The sequence below is a fragment of the Calcarisporiella thermophila genome (assembly GCF_041956535.1).
Source record: "Calcarisporiella thermophila strain CBS 279.70 unplaced genomic scaffold VTP21scaffold_6, whole genome shotgun sequence".
In the NCBI taxonomy this organism is placed as follows: Eukaryota; Fungi; Calcarisporiellomycota; class Calcarisporiellomycetes; order Calcarisporiellales; family Calcarisporiellaceae; genus Calcarisporiella; species Calcarisporiella thermophila.
The window spans coordinates 737,088-762,916 of NW_027192196.1; the positions used below are offsets into that span (position 1 = coordinate 737,088).

The 25,829-nt window shown below is 39.3% G+C and overlaps 12 protein-coding genes across 12 annotated transcripts; 8 read left to right on the top strand and 4 right to left on the bottom strand.

The window, feature by feature from the left end:
- Positions 1–437: 437 nt before the first annotated feature.
- Positions 438–1,064, top strand: VTP21DRAFT_10027 (uncharacterized protein; the record flags this gene model as incomplete). The annotated part of the gene is made up of 1 exon (XM_069389318.1): positions 438–1,064. The coding sequence occupies one exon, from the start codon at positions 438–440 to the stop codon at positions 1,062–1,064; it is 627 nt and encodes a 208-aa protein (XP_069253753.1).
- A 988-nt stretch (positions 1,065–2,052) lies between these two features.
- VTP21DRAFT_10028 (uncharacterized protein) lies at positions 2,053–2,393 on the top strand (the record flags this gene model as incomplete). Its single annotated transcript, XM_069389319.1, has 3 exons — positions 2,053–2,097; positions 2,169–2,225; positions 2,295–2,393. The coding sequence occupies 3 exons, from the start codon at positions 2,053–2,055 to the stop codon at positions 2,391–2,393; spliced, it is 201 nt and encodes a 66-aa protein (XP_069253754.1).
- A 237-nt stretch (positions 2,394–2,630) lies between these two features.
- On the bottom strand, positions 2,631–3,281 carry VTP21DRAFT_10029 (uncharacterized protein; the record flags this gene model as incomplete). Its single annotated transcript, XM_069389320.1, has 4 exons — positions 2,631–2,771; positions 2,836–2,918; positions 2,997–3,078; positions 3,225–3,281. 4 exons carry the CDS (start codon positions 3,279–3,281, stop codon positions 2,631–2,633), a joined length of 363 nt encoding a protein of 120 aa, XP_069253755.1.
- A 190-nt stretch (positions 3,282–3,471) lies between these two features.
- VTP21DRAFT_10030 (uncharacterized protein) lies at positions 3,472–4,814 on the top strand (the record flags this gene model as incomplete). Its single annotated transcript, XM_069389322.1, has 7 exons — positions 3,472–3,672; positions 3,726–3,881; positions 3,944–4,096; positions 4,163–4,336; positions 4,401–4,598; positions 4,659–4,695; positions 4,759–4,814. The coding sequence occupies 7 exons, from the start codon at positions 3,472–3,474 to the stop codon at positions 4,812–4,814; spliced, it is 975 nt and encodes a 324-aa protein (XP_069253756.1).
- A 408-nt stretch (positions 4,815–5,222) lies between these two features.
- VTP21DRAFT_10031 (mitochondrial 54S ribosomal protein bL31m) lies at positions 5,223–5,615 on the top strand (the record flags this gene model as incomplete). Its single annotated transcript, XM_069389323.1, has 1 exon — positions 5,223–5,615. One exon carries the CDS (start codon positions 5,223–5,225, stop codon positions 5,613–5,615), a length of 393 nt encoding a protein of 130 aa, XP_069253757.1.
- Positions 5,616–6,662: 1,047 nt separating this feature from the next.
- VTP21DRAFT_10032 (uncharacterized protein) lies at positions 6,663–8,004 on the top strand (the record flags this gene model as incomplete). The annotated part of the gene is made up of 5 exons (XM_069389324.1): positions 6,663–6,698; positions 6,766–6,802; positions 6,863–7,147; positions 7,203–7,421; positions 7,496–8,004. The coding sequence occupies 5 exons, from the start codon at positions 6,663–6,665 to the stop codon at positions 8,002–8,004; spliced, it is 1,086 nt and encodes a 361-aa protein (XP_069253758.1).
- A 569-nt stretch (positions 8,005–8,573) lies between these two features.
- VTP21DRAFT_10033 (uncharacterized protein) lies at positions 8,574–9,607 on the top strand (the record flags this gene model as incomplete). Its single annotated transcript, XM_069389325.1, has 2 exons — positions 8,574–8,667; positions 8,775–9,607. 2 exons carry the CDS (start codon positions 8,574–8,576, stop codon positions 9,605–9,607), a joined length of 927 nt encoding a protein of 308 aa, XP_069253759.1.
- A 1,182-nt stretch (positions 9,608–10,789) lies between these two features.
- Positions 10,790–12,537, bottom strand: VTP21DRAFT_10034 (uncharacterized protein; the record flags this gene model as incomplete). The annotated part of the gene is made up of 6 exons (XM_069389326.1): positions 10,790–10,885; positions 10,956–11,633; positions 11,694–11,888; positions 11,950–12,111; positions 12,263–12,357; positions 12,426–12,537. The coding sequence occupies 6 exons, from the start codon at positions 12,535–12,537 to the stop codon at positions 10,790–10,792; spliced, it is 1,338 nt and encodes a 445-aa protein (XP_069253760.1).
- Positions 12,538–13,611: 1,074 nt separating this feature from the next.
- Positions 13,612–15,836, top strand: VTP21DRAFT_10035 (uncharacterized protein; the record flags this gene model as incomplete). Its single annotated transcript, XM_069389327.1, has 2 exons — positions 13,612–13,809; positions 13,869–15,836. The coding sequence occupies 2 exons, from the start codon at positions 13,612–13,614 to the stop codon at positions 15,834–15,836; spliced, it is 2,166 nt and encodes a 721-aa protein (XP_069253761.1).
- A 330-nt stretch (positions 15,837–16,166) lies between these two features.
- Positions 16,167–23,426, bottom strand: VTP21DRAFT_10036 (uncharacterized protein; the record flags this gene model as incomplete). Its single annotated transcript, XM_069389328.1, has 21 exons — positions 16,167–16,180; positions 16,244–16,618; positions 16,688–16,808; positions 16,880–16,928; positions 16,998–17,074; positions 17,130–17,516; positions 17,593–18,054; positions 18,126–18,660; positions 18,727–19,483; positions 19,545–19,676; positions 19,737–20,271; positions 20,326–20,985; positions 21,051–21,245; positions 21,317–21,568; positions 21,639–21,786; positions 21,855–22,003; positions 22,065–22,675; positions 22,735–22,881; positions 22,943–23,090; positions 23,154–23,328; positions 23,416–23,426. 21 exons carry the CDS (start codon positions 23,424–23,426, stop codon positions 16,167–16,169), a joined length of 5,940 nt encoding a protein of 1,979 aa, XP_069253762.1.
- Positions 23,427–23,817: 391 nt separating this feature from the next.
- On the top strand, positions 23,818–24,905 carry VTP21DRAFT_10037 (uncharacterized protein; the record flags this gene model as incomplete). The annotated part of the gene is made up of 6 exons (XM_069389329.1): positions 23,818–23,884; positions 23,954–24,084; positions 24,156–24,248; positions 24,310–24,406; positions 24,483–24,598; positions 24,660–24,905. The coding sequence occupies 6 exons, from the start codon at positions 23,818–23,820 to the stop codon at positions 24,903–24,905; spliced, it is 750 nt and encodes a 249-aa protein (XP_069253763.1).
- A 173-nt stretch (positions 24,906–25,078) lies between these two features.
- VTP21DRAFT_10038 (uncharacterized protein) lies at positions 25,079–25,585 on the bottom strand (the record flags this gene model as incomplete). Its single annotated transcript, XM_069389330.1, has 1 exon — positions 25,079–25,585. The coding sequence occupies one exon, from the start codon at positions 25,583–25,585 to the stop codon at positions 25,079–25,081; it is 507 nt and encodes a 168-aa protein (XP_069253764.1).
- Positions 25,586–25,829: the final 244 nt, after the last annotated feature.

The window sequence follows — 25,829 nt, forward strand, 5'->3', positions numbered from 1 at the left end:
CTTTTTTCTTTTTTACTTATTATCTTGTATATTCTATTCAATCGTGAAAGCGGCCTAGCCTAATAGATCGACTTACCAAAAAAGTGCAAAACGGCGATGGCAATGGGGGCCGAGGTTATCAGGAGAGACTATGAATCAATCCCCTTTGACCGGAGAGTGCCTCCGGATGCGTTCACTGAGTATGATGAAACATGCTAAATTCTGCACCTAATTGCCCCTTGTTTATGACGGTGGAATGAATTTTCTGTCCAGTAGGATCTGACCCTTGGTGGCAACTCTGTAACACCAATTTAACGTCCCAGCTGGTTAATATTGTTTCTTTTTTTTTTTCGCGCCATTGTGTCTTTTCTCTGATCGTCAACAATCCAATTTCAACAGAGCTTGTAGCCTCCATCCGCTCATTCAATCCACTATATATGTAACATTATAATTTTTAAATGTCCAAAAGTCATAAGGATGATGTACTATCAAGAGTCGTACGCATTGAGGTTGCACGGAGGGCACTGAGATCCTCCACCTCCAGTACAGCTACCAGCCTTCATGTTCAACATACGGAGGCACCATTCATCGTCGAACCCATTGGTTCTGCTCTTTCATCTGTGTCTTTTACTGCTACCCCCACACTGCTCTCTTCTGTACCATTCCCAGCGATGACAAATGGTGTGAATACTGAGGCTCAGCAGCACGACTCCTCACGCGACCAAAATGCGCACCAACCCTCTCAAAATGCTTTATCACAAACGGTAATTGGTGGGCTTATAGGGGGAGCAGTATGCTTGGGTCTTGTTATGGCATCGGGCATTATAATTTGGAGAAGGAGACGGAATAAGATTTGGAATCGTGAGATGCGGGCACATCTAGATGATACTGCCACAGAAGGTCCGGAGATGTACAGTTTTTCAGCAGATAATATGCAGGGGGCGAATCGTTCATTTGCATCGAAAGCAGGCGCTTATTCTCACGACTCACTTTCTACAAAAAAACAGCACTCCTTAAGTTTCAAAGAGAGGCCGCGAAAGCCTTTCAGTTTCCGATTCAGTTCTTTTAATTATCATGTATGGTAGAACCATACAAAAGTTCTTGTTATTTGTTTACCTACGCGTTCCTTTACCATTTCACAACCGCATTATTGGCCTGTTCCGTACAGTTTCTGCTTCAATTGTTATATTGCACAGAATTTTGTCAATGATTTTCATGCTTTAGTCTTGGCTGTTAGTGTTGAAGACACACACACATATATTTATATGCCTTCAATGTTAATTTTAAGTAGAATGATTGATTGACTTTGGTGTGTTCAGCTACATTAAATTCTTTCTATACAATATATTTTCCATGTTTCTCGCATATTCATTGATACTCTAGGGCACAAATTGAAATCTTTTTATATTTCAAAACCTTCATCATTTTTTCATTTAAAATATTATAATTGAACTGTAGCTCTATCGATGTGGTATGGAGAAGGTTGGCTGAGTGACTCGGTGAGAGCTAACTTGCAGTTCTATGCCACCAGGCGAGTAAGGTTCACCGGAGAAATCAAAATCCGCTCAATATCGACAGGAGGAAAGCTCACGAGGTAATATTGCCGATTTTAACATATGAAATGAATGAAGCCCATAAAAGCTTTTTTTCTATAAACTCCATTATATATCAAGCATCCCAGTAGTAAATCTTGCGGTTGCTGAAATGAAGAGTGTTGGGTACTCCTATTTATTTAATGTAAAGCTGAATCCCAATCTGAATAATGACAGCAACATTTCTCTTTGCTGTATGGCTGTTATATTCGGTTAAAAGACATTCTAAGTATAAGTGAATCCCAAAAGAGTTTCCTCAGATACATTTCTAACGCGCAATAACGCTCACAATATCTTTATAGTATCATTTCAAACACATTTCTTTTAAAATATCACAATTACAGTCACAAATACTGCCCAAAAGTACTTGTCGATTTTTGATTTGCTGTTCGCTCTATTTAAGAATTAACTTGAAAATTTCCCCGCGCTTTCTTCACATTTTCAATTGTAAAAGACTCTTTACCCATCTTAATATATCGAAATGAATAAGTCACAGGGTCGTCGGAAGCAGCAAAAGGAACCTAAGGTATGTTTGTAATTACACTATTGTTTCTCCTGCAATTGACACCACTGTGATCTTGCAATTCTTTTCCATAGGCTGTACGTCAAAAACGCGCCGAACTAAATTTGAAAGCGAAAGAGCAAGCACAAAAGGTCTGATATCTTTCTATGTATTGCACAACACCTAACTCATGCTTAACCTTATTTCTTGATCATTCATAGTATATTATCCCGATTTTGGGTGGACTCTTCTTGCTATTTGCATTTATTCTGTTTTATTTGTACGGTTTCGGGAAAAAGAGTACAGCTAATCCTTTGTAACTGCATTGGAAAGAAATACTCGCTGGATTCTAGCTTATTTTTTTTTTGTTTGTATTATAACTATTTCTTTTAATTTCTTTTCTTGCCTGTCGATATCTTCTTTTTTCCCCCCTTTTGGGCTTTGAGCTCAGATAATATGTGACAATAGGAATAATAGTGATGCCCTTGTAGCCGGATAATTTTATTTTAGAAAAAGAAATATATTATATGCTTCGTACAATACCATTGTATAATGTTTTATTCGCCGAACAACCGCCTAACTCTTTTTAGGACACTGTCTTTTTCAGGATCATAAGGGTGGTCCTTAGAAGGTATCTCTAATACTGTAGGAAATGCTTGGTCATGATCATCAATCAGCTGGCGAATATCATCAGCAATCTGTATTAAGGCAAAAAATAATGAATATTGCATTGCAAAAATATTCACATAACAATCCCCTTACGTGTTGATTAATTAAAATAATAGCGATGTCATTACGCTGCGTGAACTCCACAAAGGCTGCCTCGATAGTTGAGAGCGGCGTTTCTAGAGAGAGATATTATTGGAAAAAAAATTGTTGGTATTCCTAGTTAATTAATCCCGTTTGAAATGATATAAGCATACTCGAGTCAACAACCAAAAAATTCTTCTTTTGTTGCTGATTAATGTGGCCAACTCCTGCCAAAAGAATTCCCGTTACTGAATCCTAAAAACATATACAGCCGCGTAAGTGAGAGATGCTAATTGAAGTCTTGCGAGAATTTTTTAAAGCATCCTATAAACGAAATTATTTCCACTAATCGAGCTGAATGCAAGAAAATCAAACATGATACTATCATGCTTTCTAATTACCTCATCGCCGATCACAGCGATAAAATTACGATCTTTGTACAGTTGAGTAGTGGTCATCGTTCTAAATCCACAGCAGAGAACCAAGGGTGGGTGGAGATTTTCGAGGCCAGTTCAATGACTGCGCCTCTCATCATAAATCATTTCTGGTTATTGTTGTTAAGCGGTACTTATGTCCATTTTCTGTTCTTATCTGTCACGGTCGTTCTCCTCCTCTCAATTTGCAGTCTTTCGTCGCACATTTGTGAATATGGCAAAAACTATTGGTACCCACGATGGGCATTTCCATTGTGATGAGGCGCTCGCTGTCTTCATGTTGCGGCAAACTGCACTTTTTCGCAACGCTAGCTTAATTCGGTCGCGCGATCCCAAAAAACTCGCAGAATGCGACGTTGTCGTTGATGTTGGAGGAACTTATGACCCTGAGCGGCATCTATATGACCATCACCAAGTACATATTTCATTCAAATCTGTGATGCGTTTTCTAATTTTATTCTCGGTTAGCGGGGATTTTTCGAAACTTTTGGACAAGGTTACGAGACAAAATTGAGTAGTGCTGGACTTATTTATAAACACTTTGGCAAGGAAATAATCGCTTCGAGTCTAAAGTTGGAAATAGACGATGCAAACGTTGAATTGCTCTATAAAAAAATGTATACGGTAAGTTGATTTTCTGGATATTGTCATTTCGACACCACTATACTCCTCTTTTATGTTTAAAGGATTTTATTGAAGCTATCGATGGAAATGATAACGGCATTTTACAATATCCGGCAGAAATCGAACCAAAATATAAAGAGAGTACTAGTCTGCCTGCACGTGTTGGGAGTCTAAACCCATGGTGGAATCAAACCTCCACTGATTCAGAAGTGAATGTACTATCTTTAAATACTCTTGATGGAACACTTTGAATCGCTTTGCTTATGAGTTTTTCACTTCAGAAACGATTCGAAAAAGCAGTTTTGCTTGCTGGAACTGAGCTCATCGATCGAATCCAATTTTTGGGACATGCATGGATACCAGCTCGCGATCTTGTGGTTAAGGCAGTAGAGAATAGGTTTGAATTAGATCAAAGCGGGCAAGTCATCAAACTTGAAAAAGCATGTCCCTGGAAGGTGAGAATTAGAGTAACCTAATACATCTGGGCTCTAGATAACGTAATTGACTTGTTTTACTTAGGAGCATCTATTCAATCTAGAAAAAGAGTTGAAGATTGGCACTCCAATTTTATACGTTCTTTATCCTGACGAAAAGGCTGTACAATGGCGTATTCAGGCTGTACCAATCGACCCCAACTCTTTCCAGAATCGCAAATCACTTCCCGAATCGTGGCGAGGATATCGAGACGAAGAGCTGAGCGAACGTGCCGGAATTAAGGTAGCAATTGAATGCTATTTTAGTTATTTTCGACTACTGACATGAGCTTCCCCTGAATAGGATTGCGTGTTTGTACATATGAGTGGATTCACTGGAGGTAATTGAAATGAAAGGCTATATGGAGTTAGATAGACTAATAGATAATGAAAACTTTTAACAGGTAATAAGACTTATGATGGAGTCGTAGAGATGGCCAAAAAATCCTTGCAAAACTAATGTTAATAACATATTCTTAAGCCATTTACAACCCTGTCTCTTAAAAATTTGGCACGATTTAAAAAAGCCAATATAGATTGTAATAATTGAAAATTTAGTTGGACGTCATAATCTAAATAATATATAAATCATTATACATCATATGATGCAATACTACGTTTAATAGTTTCAGTTCCTCCTTATTGCTCCCACTTGATACGTCATAATTAGTATTTAAATCTTTTAATGATGATATATAATATATATATCATATAACATACAATTCCGAATTTCATAATATGAAATTCGGAATTGTATGTTCGCCTGCCTCATTTCATGCAACAGTCTCAATATAAGCCACATTCTTCACAAATAAAAATTTTTCGAGCAAAATACCGTAGTAGTCTCGTTGAACGAAATCTCTACCTAATGTTACCAATCACAAGACATATCCTCAAAAAATCTCGCCAACTTCGTACTTACGCGACAAAGCATGGTGCTAATCCACTCCCTGAAATGTTTGACCAGAGGATTGTTTTGTCCAATGGTGCAACATATGTGATCCGTTCAACTTCTCCACGGCAGCAAGTCGTGCTCTCTAAAGACACTCGTAATCACCCACTTTGGAATCCCGACACATCCAGCGAGAGCCTGCAAGATGAGAGTGGTCAGCTTGCACGATTTGCAAAGAGGTTTGGAGATATGGAAGGATTCCATGAAATCGATGTCATGGATTCTGGTGAAGCAGTGTCTTCCATAAGCAAAAAGGCAATTGCAAGTGCTCAGGCACCAAAGAAAAAGCCAGAAAAGGGTAAAAAATAACGTATTCCACATAACCCTTCTCGGAACCTGCATTTAAATGGAGGCATTGCTATTTTTTGTGTATTTTTTATTCTGAAGATATTTAGAAATATAGAACCTTTTTGTTTGCAAAGTGTCATTAGAATTCAGGTTTATACCTATCTTAATAGGATGTGTGAACGTTCAATAATAGGGACTTGATAAACTTATTTCATTATTCAAAGCCCTTTATTTATCCCATAGATGATAGATATACATGCTATCTGACCATATCTAGCATCTCCATTCCAGCAGTCTTCCATTGGAAGTCGAGTCCAAAAACTAAGTTTCTGCACCATTAATTCTCCTCTATGATTCGAGTGTTAAATTTTATTATGATTCAGGCTTGAAGTTTTATTTTTGTATACCTTGGGTGGAATAGGCATATACTAACGAACAGTATTGCCGTAATTTGGGAGCAAGGCAGTCCCTATTACTAAACACTAAAGAGGACGCGAAACTTGGGAAATCCTAGTGATACCAAGATGGGAATGCATAATTAAATTTAGGCGTCCTTCAATCAGCTAAGTTGGATATTTAGCACCGGGGAAATAGCCTTAAACATGTTTTGCGGATTGGGCTGTACTTGGATATTTCCTTTTTCCTTTTTTATTCTGTCAGCTATCTGGATTGCTTATTTTATTGCATGTCATTTATGCAATAATCTTCAAGATGGAGATCGGTTCAATAGGAACAAAGCTCAAGAAGGTTGGACCAGACAGACACTTTTTATCCTCCACGATAAATATTACTGCTCACCTTTGAATATCGAACTGAAATCATAGACATGAGGGGGCTTTGCCCAAGGATAATTAATTCTAGCGTTGAACAGCGTTTTTCAGGTGATTTTAATTCTTCGCACCCTTTCGAATAGGTTTCATGCGCAGATTAATGTAGGTTTTTTGTGTGAAAGCTTCTAACTCTAAAACTAAAAATTTTCAGCTGAGATTACCAATTTGAATTTTTTCGAGTTCACACAGTAGTACCTTTTGCCTTCAGTGCGTCTTCATTGTCTCTCTTTAATTAAATATGAGCAATTCAAAACCCGTCCTAGATCCTATACTGGTCCGTAATCTTCATGTTTCTTTTCCAGCTCCCATAGTTTTGATAATGTCATTTTTATTTAAAATAGAACACTTTTTCAGGAGTGAAGTGCTTACTGCTTTTAGGTAAGTCCCTGTTCTATTTCTGCCTACAACAGCTACCAATCTTACATCTCTCACTTGTAGCCGGTAATTTAACCTTTACTACCCTCAAATACCTACTCCGTCTCCATGATGGTCGTCAAAGTTTTGGTGATATGCTCTTCAGGGCCACCATTGTAACTATCCTTAGTCAACGCCTTCCAGTTGTCCGCTTCTACATATACATACTTGCGCGTCTTATTGACAAGTTGATGGGCGTGAAACCGAGTCAATGGGTGAGGCCTGTAAACGGAAATGGATTCAAAGGATATTTTGTGCAAGATCAATCGGAGAGAGGAGATCCAGAAATAGTTATTCTATTTATGCATGGTAAGCGCGTTTCTTATCTTAATCACGTACATTAAGTTGCTAATAATAATTACAGGAGGCGGCTTCGCCTTTGGAGATGCACTGATGTTTATGTCTGCATATATCAAATGGGTGGAGAAAATAAAACAAGTTACCGGAAAGCGCGCTGCTCTGCTTTCAATCGAGTACTCGTTGAGTCCAGAAGCGAAGTACCCTACACAGTTCAACGAGTGCGTAGCTGCGTACAAGTACTTGCTGGAGGAGAAAGGCTTTCCGGCCAAGCGGATTATCATAGGTAATTTCCTGTCGCAATGCAGTCATAGCAGTTGAAAGTCTCCCGGTTAATTTTTTTTTTCTCTCGCTTTATAGGGGGGGACAGTGCAGGAGGCAATCTCGCTATCTCATTGGGCGTCAAATTTGCGGAGGATATAATTGAGGAAATTCCTGGATGTCTTCCCTCCCCCGCGGGGCTACTACTCATATCGCCTTGGTGCAATATGGCACACGTTGCAGCTTCTTTCCACCGCAACGCCAAATACGACATAGTTAGGCGTTCAGGTGTAAATAGATGGCGTGAGTATTATCTCGGCAATCGTGTACATCATGTTGATCCGCGCGTCTCCCCGCTGCAGGTGAATCTGTTCCGTGGATTGCCACCGTGTTTCGTGACACTAGGTTCAGTCGAATGCTTCTACGATGACATCAAAGTGCTCATTGATAGACTGAAGACCGACGGCGTGACTGTAGAGGTGTGGGAGGAGCCCCGTTTACACGAGTTTCCACTTCTCCCGGATACAGGATCTCTATCGCCCCTCACTACCATCAATCGCGGGGCAGAAAAACTCGCTCGTTTCATAAAAGAGCATGTACTGGTTTGAGGAAAAGAGCTAAACTAAAATATTCGCGGCCGCTATTTATTTATTTAGTTCTAATAAGCTCTGTCCTTTCCTTCCAAGCTGTCTTGTGTTTTTAGCTCTTTTTTTTTTTTTCAGCTAATTGTGTATCAGTGGAAAATGATCTTTGTCGAGCAATTCTTTTTTTTTTCATTCTTTCAAGCAGTACCAGTCTTTCCTTCTAATCAAATAATTGATAATGAATCTTTACCGAACCGTTTAGTAATAAACTGACCTGCCAGAGCTGAATTTGCTCCAAGACATGCAGGCTCGGCTGCACTCAGTTCTTAGAGTATAAGTGGGCTGAAAAAAAAATAAAATTAGTTCATCGTGAAAATAACATTGAGTTGTAGACGACGTCTGAAATTTACCAGTAAGTTAGAGATGTAATAGTAAAAGGTAAAAATTAAAAAGGCGTGTAATTGTATAATTGAAATATGATAGAGGAGCAGGATACAATATATAAACATTTGTGCGATGCACACTGCCATCCACATGACGACGTACCTAATCTTGAGCTTATACCAAAGCTTAGAGCTGGCCATCTTTGCATCATGGGTGTTCGCACAGATGACTGGAGCGTTGTCGAGAAAGTAATAGAATTGTGCGACCGTGATGAATTAAGAGGAAAGATAATTCCTTGTTTTGGTATGTGCATATGATTAATGTAGTGTTTCATATTATCAAAAATATTGTATTGTATTCCTTGTATAATGTCCGCATTCTATGGGTAGCTCTAATGTTTATAACAATAGGTTTGCATCCGTGGTTTCTTCATTTATTACAATCTCCAAATTCGCAGTTGAAATCCAAAAATGATCACTATCGCCAGATTCTCACTTCAAAAGTAAAAGAGGATATCGACCATATCATTGATCAGCTCCCTGAACCGATTGCTTTTGCCGAATGGTCGACTGCTCTTCGAAAATATTTGTCGAAACATGAACAAGCTATTGTTGGGGAGATAGGTATCGATCGTTCTGCTCGACTCCTCGATCCTGCTACACGAGTCCCAACCAGTGTACAATGTAGCATTGAATACCAGTTCGAAATATTCGGTTTTCAGCTTGAGTTGGCTCAGGAATTCAACCGCCCAGTCAGCATTCACTGTGTCCAAGCATATGGCATGTTGGTTAACTTTCTAGAGGCGAAGTTCAAGCCAGCTTCCCTGCAGAAGCTAAAAAAATATCCATCGCTACTTCTGGAGGAAGACGAAGAGGATGGTGCAGAGGGACATCCTAATCAAAAAACCCAAGAGCAACCTCTTCGTTTATGTGTACACTCGTATGGTGGATCCAAGGAAACTATTATGTCCTTGATGAGACTGGAGCCTCAGATCCGAGTATATATTTCGTTTTCAATTGCGATTAATGCTCGGCTCGGAGCACGGTTAAAAGAGCTAATTAAAGCGGTTCCGGAGGATAGACTCCTGCTGGAAACTGACTATAATTCACCAATTGGATTAGACGACAAGTTAATGGAGGTGGCATCCTTATTCGCTGAGGCTCGTGGTTTGAGCCTGGGAGAAGTTGCTAAAAAGACAAAGGCAAATTGGTATTACTTTGTATATGGCCACAACCTATCATGATGATTTCCACCTTATTCTTTACAGATATTTTTCATACAATATATGCTTGCTCTACATTTTCAAACTGACGATACTCTTTTTACGTATTGTTCTATATAGAATATACCAGGAGCTTTTGACTGAATGCCTAGTAAGCAGCGTTAAAAGTATTATTAAGCAAAAAGAAAAAAGAAAAAGAAAGTTTGCAAGAGTGGATAGATATTTGTACATGAAAAATAAAATAATTAGAAAAATGTCTTTTCAACCAGTCAAAGTTTCTTAATTAAACCGGAGACATTTCAAATGTAGTCGTTAGAAAGATCTTCAATCTCGAATTTGATCAAATGTCGTCCAGGTATCATCACTAGACCCACAAATCTTTTCTCCGCTCCATTGAATTCTTCTGTATGCGCGAGAATTACGTTTTTACCCTTGTCAGTACATAGAAATGTACCTATAAAAACTCGACCATCTGAAAGCGTAATGCGGGATTTATGGTTGAGAAGAGTTCGTAGCTGGGCAATGGCTGGAGTATCTGTCATCGAATGTCGTTTTGCCCTTCAAGGACTGGTAATAACAGGAGGCTATTATATCAATTCTATACACTGCAAAAAATTACTGCGCCCCACTCCTAGAAATAAATACATTTGTATTTTTTTATTTTTCGGTTTATCAAAGTAGATCGAGGAATACAATTACAAGTAATGTCCATTTGCTAATATGTTCTAGTTGTGTAATTGGGTGGATATTAATCGTATTCTAATGATATATATCTGGCTCCTTTTTTATGTATAGTGGCAAAAAAAGCTAAAGCAAGGTGAATGAAGCTCTAAGACTTTCTACTTTTTCAATTGCTGAGATCTTTAGCTTTTCGATAGAACGATCCTCGTCAAACTGCTCTCTACAGCTGGGACCGGGTTTTTCTATACTGCTACTCGGCCACGACTGAATCCCAAACTTGCAAAAATGAAATACGATCCAAAAGGTATTCTATCTCCAAATTATTCATTTCACCCGAAATACTTAATAGTCCTATATTTACTTAGTGAAATCGCACGTACTCTTCACAGAAACCAAGATCAAGTAAAGCATGTTGTAATTTTATTAAAAATAAAGAGAAAAAACTGTCCAAATATCTAAACATATTTCGTTTGGTTGTATAACAAATGGCAGTTATGGAACATGGCTATGTAATTGTAAATTTCAAGCTGTTTTGAAAGGAGCAAAGGCCTTTCTAAAAGTGGCAGGACCGGTCCATACACCTCTAAGAAGCCCTTGCCAGTAAATCTCGGGAATGATCTATACAAAACCAATTATGTCAGCAAAATGTATAGTGATCATGGTTTGTCATTAATTTTTTCAATTTCACCTCCTTATTTAACCACATCATAGATTCCCTCTCCTTGCTCTGGTCAATAGGGAAGGTCTCAAGCGGCTTGCCATCGAATCCGGAAAACTCTGCTAAAATTAGCTTATCCGTCCCAACAATCAATGGGCATGATGTATACCCATCGTATCCTTCTGCTTCAGTTACAGGAGCTTTTCCTTCCAATGCTGCAATTAATCCCTTCTTTAACACTAGCGATTGTGCTGCAATAGCAGCGGCTGTTTTTGAAGTGGGCACAGAAGTGCAATCACCAAGTGCAAACACATTTTTAAATCGGTTATGCCGCAGGGTGAACTGATTAACATCGACCCATCCTGCAGAGTTTGCTAGTGAGGAAGCGGCAATCCACGAAGGAGGTCCCATTGGTGGAGTGACATGCAATAAATCATAGTTGTAGGTGACAGTTGAGCCGTTGTTGTCACCGCCAATTTGTTTAAATGTTGCCACTTTGTTAGAGGCATCGATCTCGGTGAGCTCGTGGAAATAGTTCACTTGAATATCGCGTGACTTGGCGATACGTAGTAGCTCCTTTCCATAGTGGTCTATTCCAAAGATCTTTCCTAGTGAAGTGTTATAGATGACTTTCGATTTCTCGCGCACGCCATTTTTCCGAATCCAATCTTCTGCAAGGAATACTATCTTGACCGGTGCACCCGGACACTATAACCAAGAAGTCTGTCAATAAACGAGGTATCTTATGAGTATAGCCGCACAACAAACCTTGACAGGTGTATTGGGCATTGTAAAAATAGCATTTCCTCCATTGAAATTTTTAATATATTCCCAAGTTTTTGTTACCGTCTCAGCAGAGTAATTGCTAGCAACTCCATCTTTTCCGATAGACTCTTTTAGCCCTTTGATCTTATCCCAGTTGATCTGTATACCAGCTGCTACTACAAGAAAGTCGTATGAAATCTGAACAGATAATAGATTAATTAACCTTATAAAATATCTAATTCTATATGAAAGTTCATACCTTGTTGCCATCACTCAAAGTTACACTATTATGCTCTGGCTCGGCTTGGATTACTCGGTCACGTATCCAGTTAACATTTTGTGGAATGACCTCTGACATAGGCTTCCGTGAATCTTCAAGGGTTTTGAGGCCACCTCCTACCAAGGTCCAAAGAGGCTGGTACTGATTTACCGTCACACAAAAGAAAAAAAATACATAAGTAAATATATTTGAGCACAAATGTCGTTAAAAGGTTCATTTAAATGCAGGAGACTCTCATGGACCACGAAAAACAGTCTAAAGTGGAAATATTAGGTTATACTAATTTACTCACAAAATGTACATTGGAAGGCTCAATAAGAGCAACGGAGTTGTTTCCAAGAAGCTTCGAAATAGTTGAAGATACAGCGAGGCCACCTGTACCTCCGCCTAGTGGTCATAAGAAACAATATTAGGGAAGCCTATATACACGCAGGTGACAGGTGTCTTGTACTTGCCCACTACAACTACTTTATACTTTTTAGTATCTTTGGTAGTCTCTGCGACAGTAGCAAGGCTACGTCTGACAAATGGTTGAAAGTGTTTGAGAGTTCGTGGAGCAGCGAGCATGATATTCGCGAAAAAATCAATTTACAATTAATTTCTAAGCAACAAAGAGAACGCGATACTTAAACTATATTCTTCTAAAATATCGCATCATCGTTCTGGGGAATTGCATAATTTTGTGGCACAGGTCTCTTCAACTGGTAGAATCCAAGTTTGATCAGACATGCTGAATTTAGAGATTGAATTTAGAGAAGAATCAAAATATTATACGCATCTGCATATGTTTATATCTCCTTTAAAAATTCGATACCTATGGTAACATTTCTCAAAATCTTTGTTACAAGCATTCTTCAACTCATTATCAAAATTTTATACTAATTACATACCAATATATAAGACGCCGTGCTCAATAATTTGTATGATAGAGTATATTCGACAAAAAATACCGTTAGAAATTTCAGTAATATGGATTAGATTTATCAGCCACACTTCAACTCTGATTTTTAAAACCGACATTTGAACAATGTTCAAAAATTTTTACAGTTAAAAACAGGTCCACTCCTCAGTATATTCGTGATGTGTAATGCTTCGTTGGATTAGCTAGTTACTATCACCAATTTTTCCATCGTGTTTCACACATCGTGGCACTGCTGAATCGTTGTTTATCGACTATACGAGAATCCAATTATGGCGAGAAATAAGAATTATGAGAAATTTGCCCCATTTTTTGCTCGTTAATCAAAATCAATTTTAAGAAAGAAATATCTCTACATTGTCAATGAATCTTTTCACTTATTTCACTACCTTCTCTTCAGTAAATCATAGTTGCAAATCGGTGGACCTATTCAGGTTGTAGTAGTTATACACCAAATTAAAAGCTTTTAATTTGGTGTATAACTACTTCAGCTAACCTAATAATTTTAGGTTAGAAAAGTCTGTGTTAGCCACATCTGTGCTGCGCCATCTAATCGAACGTCACTCTTTTGTTTATTGAAACTTGAAGTAGATAAAGAAATAGGTTGATTAAAAGAATTATAAGAACTTTAAGGGCAAGCGTTCCGGGAGAGATTGTGTGGAAATCCTATAGTATTTTTACTTAATCATATTTCTGCTCGAGGCAACCAACGCGCGACTGATATGGCCGCGCGAAGTTTGTGTTGCCGATTGTTAAAAAATCTTGAGGATCCACCGCGAGGCCGAACAAAGCGAGCGCAATGCGGGAGGGCACGTTCGCTCTTAGATCCCCTCTCAATGTCTATTGGGATATCAGCAATACTTCCGCGTGATCCATCTACGTTTCTACCGGGATTTTCCACGGCGTGTCGCGCCAAACGAGTAAGTTTTCTTCCAAGTGAATCCATCTTATTATGCTAATTGCTTATCCATAATTCAAGTTGTCGACTATTCCCGTAAGACGGAACAAGCACGCTGCTACTGTTCTAAAATGTTCATCAAATACCCACTCACTAGCGGACTCTATTGTCACAAAGACCAAGTTTTGTTTAAAAGAAAGTACAGTTTCGAAGAAAACATCCAATAATTTAGAACAGGGAATATCAGAGTTCAAGAACAAAATCAAGCTGGATCCCCATTCTGAATGGGTTGCTGAAATCGAAAAGTTATCCCATGGACATCCGGCCGCGCTGAGCAGTAATAATACCCTATTGACGAGCAATGAATTCGGCTTAAAACATTACTCGCTTCTGTTGCGTCGACTTCGTTATAATGGTCGTTCTGGTCTTATACGAATGTTTCAGGTCCTGCGCAGTATGCGACACGCAAAACTCCAGCCTCAAAATGAGCACTACACTGAAGTTCTTCTCGAATTGGCGCGTAATGGCGAAGCGGAGCGAGCTCGCCGTTTATTTTTGCGTATGGTGAATATGGGTGTTTTACCAACATCAAGCAACTATACCTCACTTATAAACGCCTACTGGCAATGTTCAAATGTTGAGCGTGCACAAGAGTGCTTCGATGAGATGATTTTGCGTGGATTGCGGCCAGAAGTAACTGCATATGGCATGCTTATTGATCTACATGCCAAACGCCGTAATATTCCAAAGATATTACATATACTAAAGCATATGTCATCGGTGGGGGGTGAAGCAGATATCGTTGTGGTTTCTTCTCTGGTTGAGGGATTGTGTAAGGCAGGCAAATTGCGGCAAGCTACTAAGGTAGTGGACCAAATGCGGAGTATTGGCATCAAGCCAAATCAATACGTCTATTCCATGCTTATGGATGCCCATGGTAAACGGGGCGACTTGCGAACTGCAGCCAAGTTATTGCGAGATATGAAGAGTTGCGATCATATCGAGCCTGATGCTGCAATCTATACCTCTTTGATTGTCAACCATCTCAAGTACGGCAAGTTAGGGCAAGCAACTTTTTATTATAAGAAAATGCTTCAGGCGGGTGTCGAACATGATTTGCTCTTGTTCACAGCACTCATCTATATGTGTGTTGTGAATTCAAATCTTGATGAAGGACGGCGCCTTCTACGTCAAATGCGTGATGCAGGTTATGCGCCTAACCACGTTGCATTTAATCATTTAATGCAGTCTGCTGCTAGGAATCGAGACAGAGATGCAATGCTAGCCGTATTCTATGAGCTGATTGAAGATGGCCATCGACCGAACGCGCATACATTCACAACCCTAATCAACGCAATGCTCCAGAAACGTATTACGGAGCGTGCTGCACTCAGGCTCTTTCGAGATTTGCCTAAACTTGGAATTGAGCCGAATGAGGTTACTTATGGTGCTGTGATCGCTCGGATGATAGACGCACGGCGACATTCAATAGCTTGGCGACTCTTTTACCGAATGCGTGAGGCGGGGTTACAACCGACTGAGCGTATTTATACATCGCTGATGTCGCTTTGTATAAGTGTGGGAAATTTTCGTGGTGTCTCTAGATTGTATCACCAGTTACTTGCAGATGGACACATTCCAACCCTCTACACATATACAACACTCATAACTGCTCACGCTAAATCTTGCAATATGGCGCAAGCACTACAGGTTTTCCGTGAAATGCTTAATAATGGTATCGCGCCCAATGTCGTCACTTTCACTGCTCTAATACAGGGCTATGCAATCGAACGCAATCCTCGCTTAGCTCTGGCTGTGTTTCAACATATGTTACAACAAGAGATCGTGCCAAATGAGCTTACTTTTAAACATTTGTTTGATGCTTTACGTCGTGGAGGAGTGGGGCGGGATGTAGTTGAGACTTTATATATTCGACACGTGCGTGGTTTGGAGGTGATAAAGCATAAGATAATTAATCCTCTTAGAACAAAGGATTGGCCGGATGTCACTCCTCCCGAGATTTTGAAGGATATTTCTTTGTATACCTAATATTTTTGATGCTATTTCTTGAATTGGGAATCTTCTTCTTTTCCGATGTATTTTTTCTCTTAACAATTCACTTTTTAAATCAAATTGATGCTTTATGTAAAATATATTTTTTTATTTCAAATATACATTTTGACTATTTACTTGCCCCGCCTCATAGAAAGATGTTCAATAACTACTCTTGATAAAGTATAAAAATTTTATTATTAAAGGAAAATATAAATAAAAGCACCACGATAAACAATAGTTTTAATTAGAACTTTTTTAAGCTATATTAGTGTAAAGTATTATTATTTTATCTTTAATTCGTATTACTTATTCTCGCATTCGAGTTCAATAAGGAATTCCTAAAGAATAGTGAGATTCTATCAGTAATTCTACCTGAAAATATCATTTGATTATATTCTTACCATTAGTGATGCGCTGGAATTCATCATATAGAACTGTTCGCCTATTTTCGTACGAATCTTTTATTCTCTCTAACATGAAATCTGCAGCCTGCCGTTCTGAGCGATCCAGTTGGAATCGTGCTCGTAATTTGCGTATTGTTTGCTCGCCTTTAAAGCACGGCAGGCCTGAGCCAAGCATGAGTACGACTGTTTGAACTATCTGTTCTGCATAAGGTCGCGCTGCCAAGTAGGATTTAACGCACAGCTCACAAAACTGGCGGTAGGCTTGTGATTCTCCACCACCACCCATAAGTTGGATCATTTCTGTAGTGAGCTTGAATGGAGAGCTTTCAAACGTGATTCCTCCAGGGGCAATGTCCAGAATGAAACCAAAATCTGTAATTAAAAGATTTGTTACGAATATCGGTTACAAAATGGCTTTCAATCTGGATTGTAAAAATATACCAATATGGATCGTATGGCCATCCTCATCTAGCATGATATTTCCATTATGACGGTCTTTAATTGCAAGAAGATATGATATCACAGAATACGCCGATACACTCTGGATGTAGTTGTTTCTTGCCTATTTTGTATAATTTAAAGGACAAATTAACACAGATGAATGGATATATCAAGATATAGAATTGAGGCTACTTTTTGAAAAGCGATAGAATCCAACCCTCCATACTTGATTAGGAACCAGCTGCAAAAGTAAATACAACCGTTAATTAACACGTTATACTTCATGCAAAACACCCAATCAAATAAGTACTCATAGAGATTATTAATCTTCTCACGACCGAGCATGTCTCGCGAGATAGATCTCGGGATCACGTCAATTACTCCACACTAAATTAGAGTAAAATTAGATTTAATAAATACAAACAGCATCGAAAAATTTTACCCCTGGTGCAGTGGCAACGATACGGTACGGAAACACGTACAAGTCAAGCCCCGCATCCGCGTAAATGTTCTTGAAGATAGCGATAAGCTGTAATGCGAGCACGTCTTGGCGACAGTCATCTCCCACTTTGAAAATAGCAGATTGCCACACATCGACAGTATGCTGAGTTTGCTCAGCTGGTTGTCCTTTAATGATGGCAGCTCTGACTGCATCAGAGTCTTCTTTTGTCTTGCGTATCTTAAATGTGGCCAGGAAGGGTGCTTTAGCATGGCTCTGTAATGGTTTGCCGGATTTATAGTCTATATCAACAACAATCCCTTCTGGGTTACTCGGAAGGTAAACGCCAACGTCAACCTTGATCTTCGCCATTTCTTCGTCAATTTTAGCCTATTTACATCCATTAAAATAGAAAATTTTGGTAAGGTATGAATATCTATGCAACGTGATTTCCATCAATATTGACCTTTTTCTCAGCTTTGCTCTTCTGAATATATGGCTTCAATTTTCCTGAAATGCCAGTGACTTCTCCAAAGAATTTGAATTCCCGTTCGTAAAAGGCTTTGGCTTCACCTGATAGCTGTCCGACAATTCGTTCGATCACCGACTCCAACTTGGGTTTGAGTGGATCTGGAATAACGGCCTCCTTGTCTGCATCGCGGAACATGTTTGCTTTCATATTCCAGATGATCTGATGAGCAAAGAGTTGTGAAATGCCAGCAGCCTCAAGAATGAACTGCTCTACATAACCAAGTTCATCATAACGCAGTGCTTGAACAAGTTGTGGAACATAAAAGAATACAATATTGACGGAAAAATGTTCAAGAGAGCGCATCGCATACTGAAGTATTAGTGGATGATTATTATAGGCTGGCAAGAAGTAAGAGGCGGCAATGATTGGAGGCACAGGGGCCCAATAGAGTAGATACTATAATAATCAAAAGATGGGTTAGCACTAGTATTATGGAAAACTCTATGATTTAATAAGACAAAAGTTACCTTGAGGTCAACAGATGGCTTCTTGGGTACTCCATCACCGAGGAGGAATTGCAATGCTTCTGGTAGATCCACTGCGTCCATTGGATTATTAGAAACAAGGTTTTGCAGTTCATGTCGGATTGTAGACACTTTGTAACGAGCTGCAAGTTGAATCGCAAGACGGGGTGAGACTGTCCAAGCAAAACGAACAATATGCTTCCAGTTTTCCTCTGTCATACTTCGCTCTACTTTGGATGTGAAGCCAGGAGCCACCTGAGTAGAATTAGGGGCATTCAGTGGGTTGTTCCAAACAAGCCGGCGGTTAAGCTCGCTTTCCGTAGCCAAAAGCAGAAGACGTTTTGATTGCTCATGCCAGCGCATAATCTCTTCACGTGTGAGTCCGGCAATTTTAGTGCTTTTTACCGGAGCGGTTAAAGTGCCTCGATATGTTACAATAGTATCCATAACGAGCTGATCAGCTTCAACTGCTTTGTAAAATTCATGAAGAAGCTTGATATCAGCCATCATCTTAACCTTGTTTCCTCCGTATCCCCAGCTATTTTAAAAAACAAATAGTATTCAGGAAAAAGTAAACCGGGTAGGCTTTATATCAAATACATACCTGGGAGGGAGAGCAAACCAAGAAAAGGCAGCATTGTATAATCTCGAGCGGAACATATGCTCACACAGCGCTTCAAGTCGATTCCCCTCTAATACTTTAAATCCTAGCAATGCAAGGCGGAAGCGAGGTTGTAGCGCCAATGGATGAGTGCTCATATCTCCAGAAGCATCGAAAGTCATTTGGAGAACACGTAACACGAGGTCAACCATATGACGATTACGATAACGGAATGACTGGAATCGGCTTGCGAGAAATTCCATCCAGGTGAGGTGTGGTCCAAATAAAAAGTTTGCTAGTTCAATGTTTTGTTTAATTGCTTCTAGATCGGATGGACTATAGGACATCTGTTTCTCAAATGGATCTTTCCCGTTAAGGGCATCTGAGAAAAGGCCTTTTCTATGCTTCTGGGACCAGGACCAGGCTGTCGCCATCTCAACCATAATACGGTCTTCAGTCTCAGGGCGTTCGACACACATCCAGTTCCAAATTGCAGTGCCAATTTTAAGTGATTCAGGTGTAAAAAGATACACAGGAATCCAACATAAGTAGCGCAGGATCTGCTCATCAACTTTGGGTAAAGTGATAAGCACAGCAGCTGCTCGGTTCAATGTCACATGCAGCTCCCTTGGAGAAACAACCTTGGTGCGCTGGCGTATTCCCAAGGTTAAATCCTCTAATTGTTTGCGAATAAAAGGTACTTGTTCCTCAATTATATAGTCACTAAGGATGCGTGGGTTATTAATTGCAAGCGTGTGTTCTTATTAAAAACGAGAAATTAGCTCTTCAACTATTTAATGTATCTATGACAGATAATATACCAGCTAATTCGTGTAGAGAAAGATAATGCTGCGTACCCGAAATCTCGCCACGGAAATGTCCTTTTGCCGTTAATGAGCTTATAAACTCAGATGCGCCGTCAAGATTAAGACTGGAGGCTCCGGTTTTTAGGCCTATGGATATATATATATGTGTGTGTGTTTTCAATAGAAAGAGTGATTTATGTCACCTACAAGAATTATCGTGAATCTTTGGTATAGTACGCCCAATTTCAAGTGCAATTGATCGACCCATATGAAGACTTGCTGAGTCCTGGAACGGATCATACTCACTCAGGTAATCTTGTAGCAAACCGCTTACTGTCAAAGGAGCATGATTCATAGCTTTCAGGAGCCAGTGGCGTGTAGCATCACACAGTCGGGTTAGCATCTCACGTCGAAAAGTATAAGAGTCACCCAAATCGAGGGTAACACCCATACGAGGTGATGTAAATTGATAACGCGGGCAATATTCGTCTGTAAGCTCCCCTTCACAACTGCACCATAAAAGTTGTACTAGTTCCAAAAGCAGATGTACCATGTTGCGGTCACAAAGAAGCTGAGGAAATGCGCCCACAAGACGATCCACATAGCGAACAGAGAGAATGTGGATTTTGCTCAGCCGATGGCAACAACTAATAAGAAGTTGCCTAACCTCATGCTGCATATTCTCGTCTACGGCTTTGATGGTCGCTCTGCGCATAATTTCGTTCATATAAACTTTGAAAACCTAGATAGAGTAAAAGTAAGAAGCAATATCCAAATTTAGAGCACGTAAAAATACCTGATCAGCGATGGCTTCCATGCAGTTAGTTAAGCGACTATTCGCGACTCCTTGATTGGCAAAGTATCTTAGTACAAATGAAGGGTTGCCTTGGCGTCCACGCATAGTTTCACTATGGTATACAGCAAGGAGAAACACGGTTTGCGCGAACGAGAAGGTTCGAATGTCATTGGCTTGTGCAGGAAGGAATCCTGTAAGCTGGTTACGGAACTGCACCAGATCATGATCAGAGAATCCACGACGTAACACTGAATTATATTCAAGGTCGCTCTCAAGATAATTTGTCGCTGTTTCGAGTACAAGTGACGGTGTCTTGAGAGCAATGCCTCGCATTGCCTCACGCCAAGAGCCAACATCATTGACGAAGCCATAAAGTACGCATAAAAACCACAAATTACGGAACAGACTTGTTATTTCTTCTGTCGGGTGTTCGTGAGGGGAAAATTTGTTGTGCATCAGTAGGGAAGAAACCACGGGTAGTAATGACCCAAGTTCTTTCGTTTCAGCAGCACGAGGTGCTCGTCCCAATTTTGAATTAGCTTGTTGCTGTATTTGCACACCCTTATCAGTGAAGAGACTTAGCAATTTAATCAGGTACTTCTGATAAAGTTCAGGACGGCTTTCGATGCGTTTTGAGAGGTCGTGGTGAGCATTGATTATCTAAATAAAAGAAATTTGAATCCTTGATGCTACTTATTTTCATCAGAAAAGATATCAAAATGTACCGCATTAGCAAGAACTTCGTCCTCATCGACTGAAGGTTCTTTAGCAATTGTAGAGAAGAGAAGGGTAATGTCCGAAAAAAGATTCTCTGGTGCAATTACAGCTAGGTCTACTAATTTTGCGAGAATAAAGGCGCCAAGCTCAGGTGACGATTGACGACGACGTTCGGCCAGCATGGAAAAAGTCGAAGCAGTCACCTGGTAAGTAATAAGGTATGTGAATTGCTGAAATTATAGACTGGAATAAAATGATGCCAATAATATCATACTTTATCATTTTTGCAGTAGCATGCAATACCAGACATGGCCGCGACCGCATTTTGACACACCTGAAGACGCTCTCCCTCTTCCTTGTTCCGATATACTGACCAGTCGTAGGCAGAAGAAGAATCTGAACGTGAAGTCACTACACTTGGGGCAGGTGCATTAGTAGCATCATTAGCAGCAGCGCCGCTCACAATCGCTATGGTGTTTTGAAGGGAATAAAGAGTAGAAAGTGCAACCTTCTCTCCAGGAAGTCCCTAATATAGATTAATTCCGCAGGTTAACGTTTACAAAATGTGGATAATCCTGCCGATAGCCAATATTTACTTTCAAGCACTGTGCTAATCGTCGAATTGCATAATCCATAATTGAGCAGTTGGTGCCGGGAACATTTACTCCTTGCTCAAAGATATCAGAAGGAGATGTTAAGTATCGTCGCATTAGATTAAGCATATTTGTGGTAGTTTGTGGGAAGCTGCGATAGATTATATTATGTAAACGGAGTTAATAAAAAGACTTGTGAAAAAATAAAAAACGCCATACTTCAACGCAAGAACCGACGCAATATCTAAAGAAGCGGAATCAACTTTGACGTCTGGCGATGCATGTGTTCCCTGTAATCCGGAATTCACTTTACCAATTAGAGAATCGTCGATTTCACGTAGACCTATTGAGCATAATCCAGCAACGTGCTAGAGTGAACATAATTAGCTTTATAGTAAAAATCAAAAAGTACCAAATATTATATTTTACCAAACTGCCAGCTAGTATACCCTGTATATAAAGATCAAGGGAAGTAGGCCTAGCCTCAAGCATACAAGCATCGCGAACCTGCTGTATTTCATCGTGGAATCCAAGAGAAAGTACATAGAGACCGCGTAGAGCTTTTTGATGCTCTATCAATGAAATATCCGAGCCACATTGTAAAAGCATCTCAAAAAGTGCGGGGAAATTTTGAGCGACTGGATTGCTTGGATCGGTACGAGTAGTATTCATGGTGCTAGTCTGTTCACCATTATCCTCATTAGCTATCTCCTGTTTGGAACGAGAATTTGAAGTAAGGATCTTGGCAAGCATATTACGAGCCGCCAGAAGTATATCGAGAATAATGCGATTATTGCTGAGTGGATTTCCGCTCTCCCAATATTTTGCGAGCAGACGGCGACTATACACGCTATTATCTGTGCTCTTAAGACATGAGGCAATCGACTCTTCAATATGCAAGAGAGAATCATCGTTTATGAGTTCTCGAGTATGTTCAACTAGGGAGTGAAGATGTTCGCCAAGCCAAGGGTATTCACTGTTTTGAATCGCGCGGAAGAGTCCATTTAGCGAAGGAAGGACAAAAGAGCAAACATAATCGGCTAAAAAAAAATTAAATTTTGCTTCAAATAATAATGCTATGTGGAAGACCAACACTAACCATTTCCGCTTTTGACTAAGCTGGTGAGCCGTCCCATATATGCCCAAACCGAATCCACGATTGTACGCGAGACCTTAGAATTTTTATTCGCGATCTTGAGTAGAGATGTTGTCAAGAAGTTGGTAACTCGATCAGCAGGAGCATATTCTAAAAAATCCGAGGATTTGCTAAATTAACTTGCATGAAACTAGTATACACTAATACTTACGTTTCCAGTTCAAATTCTCTTCAAAAGTATAGTCTGGCAAATGTTCGATATAAGCGAGTATTTTTTTAACGAGATCGTGCTGTCGATCCTCTGATACATTCAAAGTATATTTAGCAAGCGCTTTCAGAGCATTTTCATGGCGTTTATTCTATTAGATTAGTAGAGTCGATTACGCGAGGGTTTTTTTTATTATATTTATTGTGACACATACCAAATTCCACAGTGATTTATCCCCATTGACGCCATTTAACCCCCCATTGGCCTCCGGTAAATAAGGCAACCGAGCAAAAAGTCGATTCAAATCCTCATCTGTTGTCCCTGCTTTTGGGTGGACAAGAAGCTCGGCAAGCTGGTCGAGAATAAGTGAATGAAGATCGAGTTCAAGGCTAAAATCGGCACAATTTTATAACGATTAAGGTGTTGTCAATAACTATCGTTTTTTTAAGTCCAACATATATTATAAAAACTGTTACCTGTCAAGCATAGCATTCAATCTTATGGGAATGGGAAAACTAAAAACAAATATAATAAAATGATGAAGATAGAGGTTTGTGAAATTTTAGAGTTATGAAATAAATTGGGGTAGTAACCCCACGTGAAGAATACCGAGGTATCAACACATTTTTACCTGGAGTTACATATAAAAAGAATGTTCTAACTCAAAAATAAAGCACTAGCCTTGCAGACAGCTCTGTATGCTCTTATAGACACCAGGTGGTGCTCAAAAGAATCTCTCTCTATAGAAAGGTAAACGTATATACGAGTTTATATCATGAATAAAATGAATTTCAGAAACTGAAATCAATTTTCGTATATCGAAGTAAATCGAGATTAGAAAAAATTAAGTACTCATCGTAATTTTTTTACTCCTACACATGAGCAAACTCGTAAAAACACCACCTTTAGTTGACATCAATTTGTCTATGGTTTCCATTCATGAGGGTATACTCATCTTTGCTTATATTATACTTCGAGGATAACTTATTAAATAGATTTAAATCTTACGAATAGTTACCATACATCTTAAAGAACCACTAGCACCTCGACTAGGTTCTAAACGCAAGCGCCTTGGGCTACAAATTCTGAATGGGATGGGAAGGATTGAAATCTTAATTGCAAAACTAAATGAAAGCCCTGAACAAGTGATTTCTATTTTGCCTGCATTCTGCATAATAATGATATTAATTATTTGATTTCCTCTTAATCGATTTAGGAAAGAAGAGTAATAGAAAAGGAAATAGAGCGACTGGTGCATGATATTCAAATATCATTACAGCAGCTAGAAGATCATGGCAAGCCATTGGAGGTAATTTTATTGTAGCTGTGTTTACGACTAGAGATAATGTTAACAGCATTATGATTTCTAGTGGTATATCTCGGATTTAGGATTATCCAAAATTTTTCCCAGAACGGCCGAGCTATTCGGCTACGGAAAGGGAATGCATGGGAATAAAGATGCCCAAGGTATATATTGGTGTTTCTATCTATTGACATTATGTTTTTTGTCGAAAATTGCATTAATATATTCAATATCTGTTAGCACATTTCCAACAAATGAATATTCTCAATCAATTGGTTACAATTTCATTGCGTTTACAAGCAGACCTTAAGCTTATCAATCATAAGTACATTGCACATCAGTTGGCCATCTTATACGTAAGTCGAGATAATTTACATGGATATTGTTAAGAGTTTAATTTAACAAGACACATTTTAGCAATGCATTAACCAAGTCGGAGGAAGCTTTACAAAGTACAAGTCACGTATAGAGGCTAACTTCGATACGGTAAAAGCGACGCTGAACGCGACTGAACATCCGCAATTGGACATAAAATACCAAGAGTGGCTTGAACAGTTGACAAGTGATATTGTTGCAGATGCACTTTACAGTGGGCGATTACCATCACAATCGCAGCCTCTTGTTGAATTTTTGTATCGCTTGCAATCTGATGCGACATGTTAATTTAATAAAACGTTATATATCATATTAGATTTATTTTGATTTTTCGTAAGGCATATTAGTGGATGATTGTAGATGATTATGAACGAAATGTAATGATAGCATATGGTGAAATTTACATATATCACATATGAAACTGGGTGCCAAATTAAATATTCAAGCTACAGATGTGTTTCTCACAAAAACAATAACCAAACTACAACAAATATCTTAGCACCATAAGCTGGATCTGCCCAATTTCCTGCGCTGTATACCTGGGTGACTGTTGGCTGAGAATTAGTTGCAATGAAGGAGCCTTGAGATGTAGGATTTGCTCCGATCGAATTTGGCGGCATAGATGCTATCTGACTTGCTCCTCCAGTTAATGATTGCCCTGCAAACACAGGCCTCAGCTGAGCCCCTTGATCCTGATTCAATGAAGGATCCTTTGCTGGTACAACTTTCTTTTTATCCTGTTTGCCGTTCGGTATTGGCTGGATATTCCCTCCTGGTATAGTGCCTGCATTGGAGATAACTACATCAGGATTAAGAGGCGTACCAGCAGAAACACCTGGAGTTTTGACATGCTGCTCCTTTCGTTTTTTCTCTTTGTGCTCTGCCTTTTTTTCTGGATGCTGCTGAAGATGGGCACTTGTTGTGAGGGCAATAATTAAGAAAAATAAAAGAAAGAGCCGGGATTTCATTGATTTATTATTTCGTGTAAGCAAATGCTGAAAACGTGGAAATGACAAGGAGATGATGTTAAATTGCGGAGCATACTAAATACTGGAAAAATGGTATACGAAAGGAAAAAAGGGAAATGCGAAAAGACTTATGGTCATATTAGTTCCCGTTTTTGTTCTGATCTATCGTTTATGCAAATATAAATTAAACGCGTCAAATCAAATGCCGTGTTAATAAATAACAATATATTCGCATTTCAATGGA